Here is a 15398-nt window from a genome sequence, read left to right on the forward strand (position 1 = left end):
CCTTCCCCCGGGCCCGAGGGGCAGGGGAGCCGCACCGCACCGCGCGGGGCCTGGGCTGAGAGCCGCGCCCCGCCCCGGCCCGCCCCCGCCTGCACACCTGCGTACATGCACGCACGTTCACATGCATGCACACCATGCTGCACGCGCATTCACACGCACATGTGCATGCACACACCACTGCAAGTGTGCACATTCACATGCACACACACTATTCAGCAAGCATGCACATTCACATGCACCCACATGCATGCACATCACTGCACGCATGCACCCACATGCACGCACACAATGGTGGAAGCACGCACATTCACCCCCTCCCCCCAATGGATGCATACAATGGTACAGGCATGCCCATTCACACCCACCCACACCACCACAAACATGCATATTAACATGCGTGTACGCACTGCTGCAAGCATGCACATTCACATTCGCCCAAATGCACGCACACCATGCTGCAAGCACGTGCATTCACATGCATGCATGTTCCCACGCACCCACATGCATGCACACTATGCTGCATGCACATTCACACACCCACCCACCCACCACTGCAAGCATGCACATTCACATGCACCCACATGCATGCACACTATGCAGCAAGCAAGCACATTTACAGGAATGCACATTCAGACACACGCACATGCATGCACACTATGCTACATGCACATTCACGTGCACGCAGACAACACTGGGAGCATGCACGTTCACACGCACACGTGCATATGGACGCACGCAATGCTGTAAGCATGCACATTCACACACACGTGTATGTGTGCATACAACTCTGCAAGCATGCACCTTCATATGCCCCCATGTGCATGCACCTGTGCACGCATGCACCTGCATACATGCATACACCCAACATTGCATACACACACACACTGTGTGTGCCACGTACGCGGATGTGCAGATGTGTCTTTTGGGGTTCTCCTCACCCCACGTAGCCCTGCTGCCCTGGATTTGCCGATGAGGTGACTTTATACCCTGCTGGGGCCATGTGTGGTACATGCGCCGCTGTAAGTGCAGGTTGTTGTCTGGCCTGTCGTGCATTGGCAGCCTGGGGCTCAGTTCATCTATGTGATGCTTCTGGGAGTGTTGATTTGTTCCCGGTCATTGTGGGCTGTACTTGGATATTAAAATGAAGCAGGGGACAAATAGAGCCAACTCTGTTTTATGTGCACATGTGAACAGGTGCCGAGCCCTTGGGTGCAGCACTAGTCTGTGACCTGCTACGTGAGAGATGAGACGGCTGTCATGAAGGGGTTGTGACTTATTTCCACAAAGTAGAGTTATGACAGGGAGATACTTTAGGATGACTATACTTTGGGGCCAGAGATATGGCTTTCAGACATTTGGGGATGCAGTCACACATACATGCACAGGCGGTATTGTCTCGTGCTGGCAATCATGGTGCTCTCAATTTCCTCCCAGGTCGCAGTGGAGCAGGACCACGGACAATAACTTAGGGGCACATTTTGGAAGCATCGCGCGGGGGTGTCACTTACTCTAGTTGGTTTAGTATGCTACAAGTTTGGCCAAGTCCCACAACTGCCACAACAGGCTTTTAAGCAGGCATAAACCTTATTAGCCTTAGGCAGAGTATGGGTGTTTTGCAGGAGAGGACATTCTGAGAGGCATTTTTTATGAGCAGCTGAATTTTCTGGGCCATCTCTTAACGTTGCTTTACCTGGGCAGTTGGAGTTGATCTTTGTTAAGTCTGGTTGATCGTAGTCCTACCTTTGCTTCAACTTGAAGGAGGTTAGTGACATTGACTTGTCTTGCCCATGGTCAGAGGTCTTCCCTCCTCCCAGGTTTTGCCCTAGCAACATTGAACAAGATGTTTCCTGCTTGTCCACTTACACTTTTCTCCAGTTACTAAATGATTCATGCTACACCAGGTTTTCCTTTACTCCCATTGATTTCTGTGAGCCTAATTTTTGCTGATCATTTATTAATATGTCTTTAAATACTAGGAAACCACTAAGTAATGGTAGACCCACTGCAATAAGTGTGACGTATTGTTCAGGCCACCCACAGACTCAGCCAGATGTTGCTGCAAGGGTTACACTCGAAAAGCATTTTTAAGCTTTCTCATCCCAGACTCAGGAGCTAGAAATGTACTTGTTCTTTCTTTAAAATGAAAGATGAGATGACGTAATAACTTTTTTGCCACTGGGCTTGTTCTTTGTCCAGTGTGGGATGTTTCATAATATGGTTAAACCAGTTTGTGGAAGCACGGAGGTGGTTGGTTAGTTGTGCACGGCCAAAGATGGCAGAAGGTTGGGCACAGTGGCACCTTAGAGACTGAGTGCTTCAGAGAGAAAAGAGCTTCTGTAGGCAATGACCTACTTTAGATGCTAGGAATGCAGCCATCTTGCATGAACCAGTTATTGAGAAATGTGCCATTTGCTGGCCCATGCCAAAGTATTCCTCACTCTCTTATGTTTGCAAGTAAATATCTCTGAGAAATGAGATGCCATCCTTGGATTAGGATTCAAACTCAGGTTTGAATAGGAGAGCCTTTTAGTCTGTTAATCTGTCCAGCTAGGTTTTGCTTAAAAGACTGGCACTGCAGAATCCAGTTATGATAGGCTGCACTTGTGAAACTTATTTTAAGGAGTACTTAGTTTTAGGGAAACTTATTTTTAGGGATATTAGCAGCTTGCTAAGGGACTGAGTTTCTTTTACTCAACAGGTTTATACCACAGATAACTGCCAAATCACATTGCTGCAGGAACTCTGCAGAGATGTTGTATTCGAAAGTTAATGCATCATCAAGCTATTGTTTAATTGTTTTTTTTCTCTTTATTTTTTTTAGTCATCTGGAAGAGAAAACCCAATGGGAGCATCCTAAATCAGGCAAAAGGAAACGAGTTGCAGGAGGTTTGTGTTAGGTTTTTGTAAGTTGTAACAGATGATTGAAATGAGTGTGGGTTTATGGGGCTGTTTTATACAGATGTGGTCCCAGTGTGGTAAACTAAATCATGTTGGCAAACGTGGATGATTGCTGTAGGGCTTCGCGTGTATGCTGTACATGTGGATTGACCTGCAGGACTGTAGCTTACGAAGGCCAAAGTATTACTAGCAGTGTGGGGGCTTTCTGCTTGCACTGGCTCAAAATGGATGTGGACTCAAGGCAAGGTTATGGTATTATGACACCCCTGTTCCATTTGATTGGTGCAAATGGACTGTAGTCCACCTGGAATTCCCCAGCAGAGAGTTCCCTTGGGATAGGTGAGTCTTTTGCCAATGCTGTTTCCATTTTCCCGTATTTGTTGCTTGTCTCGGAAGCAGAGAGCGTGACAGCTTCCTCCCTTTTATCTGAGCTGAGTACTGGTGTAGGAGAAAACAAAATCTCTTTTTTACAAGCGCTTTCTCAGTTTATTTACCAGCAGAGATCTTGGTCAGGTGAATGCAAACTAAACCAGGGTATTCTACATATGACCCAACTCTCAACTGCTGTATAAATGTAATGTTTTCTGTGGTGACGTTCTAGATCTGCCATATGGATGGGAGCAGGAAACGGATGAAAATGGCCAAGTCTACTTTGTGGAGTAAGTATATAAAATAAGGAAAATGAATGAACAGAAGGGGGCCATGGCATAAAGATCTATTGCAGGGGTTGGCAACGTTTTTGGGCCGAGTGTCAAAAACCCCGCAATATTGACTTGGAAGATGTTGGTGTGCTGTGCAGGTGGCAGGGGAGCCGTGAGGGCCCTGAGCCTTGTTGTGGCAGCACAGCCCTTACCCTTTCCCCGCTGTGCTCATTGGGGCGCACATGCAGGCAGCGGCAAGCTGGGCCGGGGTTCTGGACCCTGGTGCAGCTGCTTGCAGGCTTGTGACTGCCTGCTCCGAGCAGCCTGGGCTCCATGGTGGGTGGCAGGGGCTTGCCCAGAGCCAGGGCCAGCTGTGGCATGCCAAGCAAAATGACTTCACATGTCATGTTCTGGCACATGTGCTGGGGCTTGCTGACCCCTGATGTATTGTCTTACTAAGCTACAGCGCTTTACAATGTTTTTAGTTAAATATACACAGAAACCAGTAAACTGAGACTTTATAGTTAAATACAACTTTTAAGGAAGTAATACAATCTAAACTTCCACCACATTTATATTTTTCAAAGTCCTTTGTTTAAACAGAAGAGCACTACATGCTGTCACGAAGAATTAATCGTCACTTCTAAGAGGACAGTTATGTGTTAGTTGGAAGCAATAGATTTCTAGTGCCTGCCTGCAACTAACCAGGAAAGAATATAGAAACAAATTTTTGGTAACATCAACTAAGGAAATTTAGATGAAAACAAAATGTATCTCCTGTATACCGAGATCACAAATAAACTTGTATACAAACAGATCACATAGTTAAGAATTATTTTTTCTTCTTTGTTATCTAGCTTGTAATTGCTTACACAAAATGTGGTCACATCTTTTAACAGTTCAGCGTCTTTAAGAACAACAGAAATTTTAGTGCTTACTACTTAAAAAGACAGTCGTATGGATCAGTTTTTGTAAGTTGAAGTCTGTCATACATTGAGCGTGCATATCTGATATTATAAGGAGGGCTAAGCTTTCCTGGTTGGTGGTTAATACTATGATAGTTCTCAAAATGTATTGGAGGCTGTACAAAAACAGAATTGACTGTCCCTACCTGGAACTGATTACAATCAAAAAGACAAAAAGAAAGCTTGAGCAAGATGAAATGGCAGAAGGGGTAAGTTCACAGAAGCATGGAAAGGAAAGCAGGGCACCGAAAGGGAGAGGAAAGAAAGATCACAAGGAATAATGGGCCTTGCACAGTAAAGGCATTGGTAGGAAGGAGAAGGGAGGCAGTCAGCTGAGGGGGAAGAATATTTACACTCTGAATGGTAGAATGTAAAATCTATGACCTGAGACATTCATTTGTGTGAGCAGCGGTTACTGGTACATAGAAGTGATTGGGGGAAGTTGTGTTTTCTATTGGAGTATTCACAGATTTTCTGTTGAGAAAAGCTGAAAGAAATAATTTGGGTTGAATGGACTCTAGATAGTTCAACAAAAGAAAATTCTGGCTCAAAACTCTTGGTTTTGGATAAGTTTTATAAGACATTAACTGCATTTCCCTATTGGTCAGGGTGTATTTGATTGAAATGAAATCGATTTAAATCACTGGTCATGAAGCTTTGATTTAGCAGTTTTCTACAAAAAGTGCATTCTTGCTGTGTACACAAACTTGCAGAGAGACGATAGGGCTGATGGATGGGTAATCAGGTCTGTTATTTCTCATCTCCATATACTGCTGTGAACAAGGATGTTATTGCTGGAGACGACAAGCTCTCCCTATGCCTGAAGAAGGGCATTTGTGCCCAAAAGCGTGCAAAGAATTTTTTTTCCAACTATTTAGTTGGTCTAATAAAAGATATCACATCTACCCAACGAACCTTGTCTGCCGATGATTTTTGGAGACAAATCCACAGTTTGAGAACTGAAACTAAGCGTTGCAGAGATTCTTAATGGGATCTTCAAAACTGAGCACTGAGTCCCATTGGTTTTCTTTAATCTTTATGAATCTATAGAGGAGCCTCTGGGAACCCCATAAGATTGGACCCCTAATATAGTCCATGGCCTGTTGTGACCTATTTGTAAAACTTCTAAAAAGGTTACATGAATATATTGTCTCAAATAGTGTATAATTAGAAGTTATAATCCGTATTTCATGATGATATCATTGAGCTTTAACATATATAAAGGTAGTTTTAATTTAAAATAAATTTATCTTTTTTAAAAACGCATCTTGACACAAAATGTGATTAAATCAAAAAAATCTGATTTAAATAAAAAAGATCTTTTTTTTTTTTTTAATTGTTGATTTTTATCCACCCTGCTATTGATGCATTATGTTTTGGGAGTTGTAATTCAAACTCCGGTCTTTCTTGTGAGCCAAGCTCCTTAGAGGTCTACATCTTTCATCAGTTTTACTCTGACTCAGCTCTTCCTGGTGCATCATGGGATGTGCTATCCACCAAGGGAGCCTGGTCCATAGAGGAGAATGAGGGCACCATGCACCTGAACTATGAGTCCCATGAGACAATGTAGAACAACATGGCAATGTGTAGTTTAATGTTGGTCTTCCTCATTGTGAAGCATTTCAGGATCATTTAGAAGCACTGAAACACAACATTTCAGTTTCGAGGATGTTTTACAACGTCAACTTGAAACTTTTTTCCTTCTCAGTCCTTTTCCCTGTGTTTGCAATCTTTCGGAAGAATACGGATACAGCAGAAATTAGTTTGAAATGTTTTGTTTCTTTTCCAGCCATATAAACAAAAGGACCACGTACCTTGACCCGAGACTGGCGTTTACAGTGGAAGAGAATCCAGTCAAACCTACAACTAGACAGAAATATGATGGAAACAGTACTGCAATGGAGATACTTCAGGGTTGTGATTTGAGTGGAAAAGTGGTCATCGTCACTGGAGCAAATTCAGGAATAGGTATGTTGTTATGAGACTCGAGGTAAACTTTTATGGTTTATTGAATTCTAAGCAGTTTTGAGCAGTGATGTTTGGTTATTTCAAAATGTGTACACACTGAATTATTCACACTTCTGGATTGAAATTGCATTCAAATATTGTGTGTTTTGGACACTTGGTTCCCCCAAATCATTCTAAGCATTCATGTTTTACACTGATCTGATGTGCTGTGGTATATGTAGAGGCACACCGTTAGGACATCTTTAATTATGTATTTGTTTTTAAAATTAAGACTAGATTTTTTAATCCAAGACTAGGAACGGTTTGTTCTTTTTCCTCCCAGAAGATGCTGTTCTATTTTTTCTCCTCCTGTTCTGGTTCACCAGTCTGGATTAATTCATACTCATCGTACTTATAGTTAAGATAAGGGGTCAGCAAACTATGGCTCATGGGCTTAATCCAGCCCATCCACAACTTCTTATTTTTTTTAAATAAATCTGGCTCGTGGAGCTAGGATGTTGCTGACAATTCACTGGCATTTTGTGGCACGTTGCAAGTATACTGGTAGAAATTCAGTGGCGGGGATAGTGAGTAGTGAGGGAAGAGTAACAGCAGCGGCTGGATTGCAAGCGGTGGCCTGCCTTGGACCCACTTGGATTATTTTAGCCCACCATTCTTAAAATATCACGAACCCCTGGTTAAGGTACACACGGGTTGTCTCTCAGAGTTTCCTGTTTCTGCTACTAAATTTTGCTGGACAGGGATTGGGTATTAAACTTGATAATTTTTCAAGCCAGTACTCCATTGAGTTTATCAAAAACTTTCATAAAAATTATTGGTAGTCCTTAATAGCTTTCTGAGGCTTACATTTTGACTCTTGAGCCATTATAATAACAGGTGAGTACAGTAATCGGCATTCAAATTATAGCCATGTTTTTTTATAGAGAATCTGAAAAGTTGCATCCTTGGGACACAAAAAGCTGTTTTGTGCCATGAGGTGACTTTTGAGAGAGTTTTGTTCTGACTTTCCTTCATGCTGTTAGTTTCTTTTCAACTGTCTTGGGTACAATCTGAAATAAGAGCTCATGAAAAAGTTACCATACTGTAACTTGAAAGTTGCATATTGTCAGTGGGGCTGTGCGAAGCTTCAGTTGCTGATTCGATTTGGAGGAGATTTGGCTCGATTTGGCGGCCGAATCTCTGAATCCAAATCTAATCGGGAGACTAGTTAAAAGGTCCAAATCGATTTGAAGCTTCCGAATAGATTTGAAAAAGATTCGGAGGTTTGGGCAGTTCGCACTCACTGCTGCAGGGAGCTGGACCTAGGCTTCGTGCTGGGCTGGGACGGGAGGACGGGTGGAGGAGAGGGAGGGGACCATGGGGGGACCCCTGCCAGACCCCATCTCCTGCCTGCTCCCCACCCCCGCCACCTGGCAGGAACCGGTGAATGTAGGGCTTCTCTTTTTTTTTTTTAGTGCCAGGACGCTGGTGCTGAGTGGGGCAGCCATTGACAGGACTGGGAGAGTGGGCGGGGGCTGGGGTCTGTTTGATTTGGAGATTCGTGCTCTTTGGCGGCGGCCAAATCTCCGAATCGGATTTGGACAGATTGATTTGGGACAGTGATTTGAACCACCAAATTGAATCGCTGTCCCCTGAATCGGCCAAATCTGAATCTGAAGTGAATAGTAGCCGCTTCGCACAGGCCTAATTATTAGCACATGCCTTATTTTAACTTTGAGCTTTGTCGTTCACAGAACCTATTAGGGTTTAATAAATGTGGGTGCATCTACGTGTTTATTAATGCATTGTAGTTACTGTGCATTAAGTTTAGTGCTTGCATAACCAAGTATTAAATCAGTGCACAGCAACTGGCGCTACTGCTCAGTGGTGCTGGCGCACGGATTTTTACAGAAGCTAAGTGCGCAGTAGCCTAATACTACGGTGCAGTAGCGTAATAGCACAGGAATTGTCCGGCACGCTATTGCACAGTATTAGTAGGCTACTGCACGGTTAGTATCTCATGTAGACACACCCTGTTATAGGTATACCAGACCTCGGCATACTTCTCTAAACAAGCATTGCTGTATGCGCAACATGTTTGATGATGCAAATGTATAATTGGTTCGTTTACTAAAAGATGGACCTTTTTAGCTGTATGTAAGACTTTCTTAAACAGTAACAGGGAGGAGTTAATGAAAACAAGTTTTTTATAGGATTTCATTTATCAACGTAAAGCATTTTTTACTGTAGCTTTTTTAAAATTTGAGTCTACTGGTGGAATTTTGGTTTTCACAAATAATCTTGAGCCAGGTGAAGCTCATCTTAAGTGGGAAAGAAGTTGCCATTCAGATTTTGAGTGAAACAAAAGTGGAGCAAGTTTCCTCATGCTTAGTATGAGGAAAGGATTTGGCATCTCCTGAAGGTGCATGGCACTTGGGACAAGATTTCTTTCTCTGTTTGCCAATGAAGATTAATATTTCAGTACTTGGTGGTTAGAGGTGTGTACATGCTTTTTGGTACTAGAATTGGCTGCCAGTGCCTATTAAATATTTTGAGAGTCAGCTGCAACATGTTAATCTGTCAGGGTAACGGGAAACTATGTTTTAAGAGGACCAAAGTGTAAGAGAGACTAGGCAGGAAGTATAATCCTAGACCAGTGGGACTAACCTTTTTGGCAAATGTACCACAAAGTAGTTCCACACCATCCCCGAGTGCAACTCTCTTCTCCTTCCCTTGTCTGAACTGCTCTCTGCTTCCTGCCGTGCACCCTTTCCCCAGTCTCTCACTCTGCTTTTGACTTCCTGCCCTATCTGCCCCTGTGCTCCCTGTCCCCTCTCTGGTCTGTTGCGTGCCACTTGCAGAGGCTGTCCGTGCCACTGGAGATAGGCATGTCACAGGCTTGCCATTCTTGTCCTAGACTTAACTGTATTGATTCTATCTTGCAACAACCTTCATCATTTATTGGCCACTGCATTCCTCAGCCTGGAGGAGAGGCCAAATTAACCTTATTTCCCAGTTTGATTAAGATCACATGTAGTATTAAATACAGACGCGTACAGGTACTTGGGCCTTTTGACCCTGACCAGTCCCAGAATGCACCCCGCTTTTTTGGCATCCAACCACTATAAGAACTTAAGGCATACATCTTGTTATGAGACTGTGTGAACCGTGATCTTAGCTACACAAAGGGTATCGAAGGTCATTTGAAAAAACTGTGGAGAACTATTCAACCCTCTCCTGACCTCACTGAGCAGATTGCAAGGCAAATGGACTGCGTGTGGGTGTTGCATGTGCCACAGTGCAACAGTGAACTAATTACCCACTGTAGGTATAGCTTGGCATCCTGGCCAGGATCAGAAATATTGTACTGCCAACCTTATGGTGTCGTGGAGGTGAACTAGACCTTGGCCTTACGCTGTGCCATGTAGTCAGGAAATGTGGACCAGAAACCCTGAAGTTCATACGTTTGTCAGCATAACGTAGAACACTTATAAATGCTTAGGCTAAAATCGTGGCCCATAAGCCTCAAATCTCTTGGCTGCTCTTGCATATTTGTTATCACTGCAGATTCTAGCTTTGCATCTGTCACTTGTTACCATCTGCTGTGAAGCAAGAGGCAGGAGAGTGATTACAAGGTTAGCGTTTCTTAAATAACTTGTACTATTTCAAAGGTCTTTGAGGCTCGGGTACAGGACAGTTTAGGAGACTTGTCCTGGTTTGGTATATCGCCTTGACCTTCGTATGTTAGATCTAGATATGAGCCTTGCTTTCCCCCTTCATTGTTTGTTGTAATGTGAAGGAGAGATCCATTCTTTGCTTTCCTCCATGTTTACTGAGCTGCTTTGCCCATAGGACTTGCCTGCTAACGTTCTTGTCCAGATCATAGCATATTGTGAAATTTCTTGAGACTGCCCCATCCATAAGAGTTAGGACTAGAAATCATCAGATACTGAGCTCTAGTGTCAACTGAGTTACCTGCATGTTGGTACAGAACTTGAATCTCTTTGCACATCTGGAACAATTCTTTGAGGACTAATTAACCATTGTATAATGTTCTGAAAGTATAAAGTACTATATCAATGCTGAGAATGATCTTATTTTGATTGGATGTGCTTGAGGAAATACTGCTGGAACTCACACGCCTGTGATTTTCCCTTCCCTCAAAGTTTTTCTTTAAGATTTACCTTCTTTAGAGCTAACACTTCATCCAGAGCAAGTTCCACTATGGAGAAACGTGGTAACATTAATAGGAGCATTGAATTCATGTTGGACGGTTTTGGCTTTTCTAACGGTTACTTCTCTGTGTGTATCTTTGTTTTACTTTAAAAATATCACTAAATATGTTTAAGAAATTAAAGGATTGCTTTTGTGGAGGTGCATCTAGGATATATCCTAGGAGCAAAGTAATATATGTTAAAACTGCTGGTTTAAAAAAAAATGAATTTATAAAAATGTGACCATTGGCCACTTGAAAACATAGGTAGTTCTTTTTTCCCTCTGGTACTTAGGTCTTACCACGTAGCCTCTGCAAACTCTGTACAAAAAAAATGCTGTTTCTTGAGGTTACAGCATGGGCATCTCTATTTCAATTTTCTGACTTAATTTTATGTATCTTATAATAAAAATATTTTCTTGAATTTTGCTTAGTGTTAAGATGCATTGAATTGAGTAGTCCTAAATGTTATATAAGAAAACGAGTTTATAATTTCACGGTGCAATAAAACTAGTAAAGTTAAAAACAAAAAAACACAAGTTTGATTCATGAATGCTTTTGTGTTCTCAACCCATTGGTTCTCAGAAATGTGAACCTTACTCCTTTTCAGTTTTAAGCTGTATGCTTAACTTCAAGCATCAGTCATTTCCAGTAAAGTAAATAAAGTAAATTCCCAATACATAAGATTTAGACTCGTGGCTAAGATTTTACAGGACTGAAGCCTTAGTATGGTTACAAAGAAAATAGTTAGTTTGTAGCTTGGCTCTACTTTGAACAAAAATTCCCGGTTCATTATTTGTCCCACTAGAGGGCTGTGTTGCCATTTGAAAATACAGGACAAAAGAGAGAACCATAATATTTTCCTCCTTTATTTTTGGTAAGTTCTTTTGAATCTTTGTAATGTGGGTTGTATATATTTAATTTTCAATAGTAAAGTTCAAGTTTTGCAAAGCTTGTTGTCTGTTTCATTTAAATTTCTTTTTATATAAAGATACAATAGTTTAAAGTGTACCTGCAATTAATTTTGCCAAATGATACAACAAGTAGCTTTTAATAGTCTATATATTTTTGGGGGGAGTGGGAGAGAGGATGGTGAAGTGAATAATAAGATTTTCTAGGAACTATACAAAGATTGCAATCTGCTTTAAGGTCCATATAAAGGTACGCTCTATGACTTTGAAATGGCATGTACCTGAGCTTTTGTTTTCTGAACTGTTTACCTATTAACAGTAAAAATGAAAATGAAAGTAGTGTAAGCAGTATAAATGAAACACAGCTGTTTATGCAGTATTACTATTAAAGTATGCATATTTGTGTATTGTAGCAGACTATGGAAAACATTAGGGGAAAATCCAGCTCCAATCCAGTCCATCCAATCCAATCCAGCTCATCCAAAGGGTTTTTGTAAACCCCTATAGTTTATGTATGCACTCTATAAACCCATTGTTTACAGTGGCTTTTTTATTCAAAGAATGAGAAATCATTGTATTTTAATATATTAAGGTCAAAACAATCAGTTGCAGCACATCTAAGGGATGCCCACATCAAATGAGCTAGGAAATTGCAGGGGTTTGGGTTGTAGCCGTGTTGGTCTAAGGACATAGGCAGACAAGGTTCCTTGGGTGAATTTGATATCTTTTATTAGACCAACCCAAATGGTTGGAGAATAGTTATTAAGCAGGCTTTCGGGTTCAAAAACCCTTCGTCAGGCTAAGGAAGCTTCAGCAGTTGGTGTGTGCTCTTCCTGGATGGAAATTGCAGGCATTTTTGGTTTTGCGCATTTTATTTTTTAACTGAATACTGAAAGAATTCCTATAACTTTCTATATTTAACTTACCTGAACTATAAGCATTGTATTTCTCTAACGTTTGACTTCACAAGTTTTCATTTTTTTTTTTTAAACATATCACTTTCAGTAAAAGTGTCTTAAGCCTTAGTTGCTTCAGCATCTCCTACCTGTTTCTGTTAAATAAAATATTTATTCATCTCTTGGTGTTGTATCACCAAGAGGCCCAATCCAAATGGAGTACTTGGTATACGAGGCGCTGTTAAAAACACCCACAGTACAATGCAGTCCCTCATTACTTTATAATTCTTCCAAGAACAAAAGCTTGTGTGAGAAGTCATTCTGTTACTACTACTACTACTACTACTCCTGCTGCTGCTATCTATACAGAGCTGCATTATTAGGAAGCTTTATAATATTATATTGAGGTATGTGCTATATGCCTTCTCAATCTGTTTTGGATAATCCAGCTTTAAATTTTCTATAAGTTTGATATGCATGTTTCCCTTCTTTTATTCATATTGCTGTTTCTCTTTCTCTCTCTCAATTAAATTGCCTGTGATAATAGACTCATCCCGCTTTGTCTACTGATGTTTGACTTGTGACACGTCATTTACTATAGCCTTACCTACCTATAACATGTACCTGATCAACCTATTGTAAAAGTTAGAGATCAGAATAGGTGTATAGGTTATATAGCAGGGGTTTAGGTTGTAGCCGTGTTGGTCTAAGGATATAGGCAGACAAGGTTCCTTGGGTGAATTTGATATCTTTTATTAGACCAACCCAGATGGTTGGAGAATAGTTATTAAGCAAGCTTTCGGGTTCAAAAACCCTTCGTCAGGCTCAGGAAGCTGCAGCAGTTGGTGTGTGCTCTTCCTGGATGGAATGAAAAGTAAAGAAGCCAGGGGCTGGGCTTGATCCCCCCGCTACCTAACCCAGGGACTTTTTACATGCTCCCTAAAATCCACAAACAAGGGAACCCTGGCAGACCTATCATATCCAACCATGGGACCCTAACTGAGGAAATATCAGGTTTTGTTGAATCCATCCTAAAACCGCTTGTCACCCACAGAGCAAGTTTTGTCCAAGACACCACAGACTTGCTACGGAAACTTAAAAACATAGACCACTTTCCCAGCAACACACTCCTAGCCACCATGGATGTTACCAGCCTATACACCAACATCCCACACCAGGATGGCATCCATGCCTGCCTTACATATCTACAGGAACAAGATTACAACCCAGAATACAGACCCAAAGATATCACTGAGCTTATACACTTCATCCTCACACACAACAATTTCACTTTTAATAATCAACACTTCCTCCAGATGATGGGAACAGCTATGGGCACTAAAATGGCCCCACAGTATGCCAACCTTTTTACCTTTTTTTTTTTTTTACACACCAAAAAAGCAGTGATATACAGCCAAGCCCTCAGATACCACCGCATCTGTACTGAAGAGAACACCCGGGATTGCCACCTCACCAATCTTAAAAAGGCTTTCACCCAGCAAGGACACTCCTCCAGAGAGGTAGATCGCACGTTTGAAAGAGCCACCTGGATACCACGTGAAGAACTGCTGCAGTACAGAAGAAAAACACCCACAAATCGCACACCGCTGGTTATGACCTATCACCCATCCCTTGAACCTGTACGGAAAATCCTCAAAAAATTGCAACCCATATTAGAAAAAGACCCTATTCTTAAAAAGATCTTCCCAGAGCCACCCATCCTAGCCTTCAGACAAGCACCGAACCTCGCCAACCTCATCACCAGAAGCAAACTTCCTCAACCCCAGAACACACCAAAAGGATCCAGACCGTGCCATGACAAGAAATGCAAAACCTGCCCCCACATCTCCACCACCCCCACTATTACTACACCCCACAACAGAGCCATCAGCATCCCAGGATCTTACAGCTGCACCTCCAGGAATGTAGTATACCTCATCCAATGCACCAAATGCCCTGATGGAAGATATGTAGGAGAGACCAGACAACAACTGCGCACCAGAATGAACGCACACCGGAAATCCATCAAAGACAGAAACACCCAATTACCTGTGGGGGCACATGTCTCACAGGAGGGCCACTCTCTCTCCAATCTCTCAGTCCTGATCCTCAAGGGAAATTTACACAACACATCCCAGAGACGAGCCTATGAGCTCCATTTCATCAACCTGCTGGATACTAGAGATCAGGGACTAAACATAGACATTGGATTTTTGATACATTATAATCTGCCTGGCAACTGACTCCCCCGCCCGGCCCAGCCCCTGGCTTCTTTACTTTTCATTCCATCCAGGAAGAGCACACAGCAACTGCTGCAGCTTCCTGAGCCTGACGAAGGGTTTTTGAACCCGAAAGCTTGCTTAATAACTATTCTCCAACCATTTGGGTTGGTCTAATAAAAGATATCAAATTCACCCAAGGAACCTAGGTTATATAGCCCAGTTCCTAGTTTTGTAATACAGCACTTAAGTGTCAGAATCCAAAAATCCTCATTGCTTGGATCACTGTTTTTGGCTATAATTTAAATTTCAAGAGAAGATAAGCTCTGAACCTGCAAAGCATCTTCTGGAAACAGAGGAGTACGGGACAGGTGGAGCTGTCCCACGTGCCTCTGTTTCCCCGAGAGGTGTGAGGAGGGTCAGGCTGGGAAGGGCTGCAGCAAGAGCGGGCACTACCTGGTTTTGGGTGATCACAGAACCCTAATGAGTCAGGAGTGCATGTGCCAGAGCCCATCTTGTCTGGCTCTGCAGAAGAGCAGTTCTGCCAGGTCACAGCAGTGCCCATGCCAAGGCACCTCTGAGAAGGTCTTGTGGCAGCCTGGGCTTTTGTGGCAGCCACTGATCTAGCGGTTCCACATAGCTTCTGCCAAACCTGTGCGCTCTTGCAGCAGATGTTCTGGCAGGGTGTGAAGTACATTTGGATGAGAG

At 42.4% G+C, this 15398-nt stretch overlaps 1 protein-coding gene across 1 annotated transcript in view; it reads left to right on the forward strand.

The window, feature by feature from the left end:
• The first annotated feature begins 2155 nt into the window (after nt 1–2155).
• WWOX (WW domain containing oxidoreductase) overlaps nt 2156–15398 on the forward strand; it is a 219741-nt gene continuing 206498 nt past the window's right edge. The window contains exons 1-4 of the mRNA XM_006016430.2: nt 2156–2454; nt 2822–2886; nt 3500–3557; nt 6294–6472. Coding sequence (XP_006016492.2) covers nt 2420–2454; nt 2822–2886; nt 3500–3557; nt 6294–6472 — 337 coding nt within the window. The 5' untranslated portion in view covers nt 2156–2419. The remainder of the gene's footprint in view (nt 2455–2821; nt 2887–3499; nt 3558–6293; nt 6473–15398) is intronic.

The sequence above is a fragment of the Alligator sinensis genome, unplaced genomic scaffold, assembly GCF_000455745.1.
Source record: "Alligator sinensis unplaced genomic scaffold, ASM45574v1 scaffold349_1, whole genome shotgun sequence".
Taxonomy (NCBI): Eukaryota; Metazoa; Chordata; order Crocodylia; family Alligatoridae; genus Alligator; species Alligator sinensis.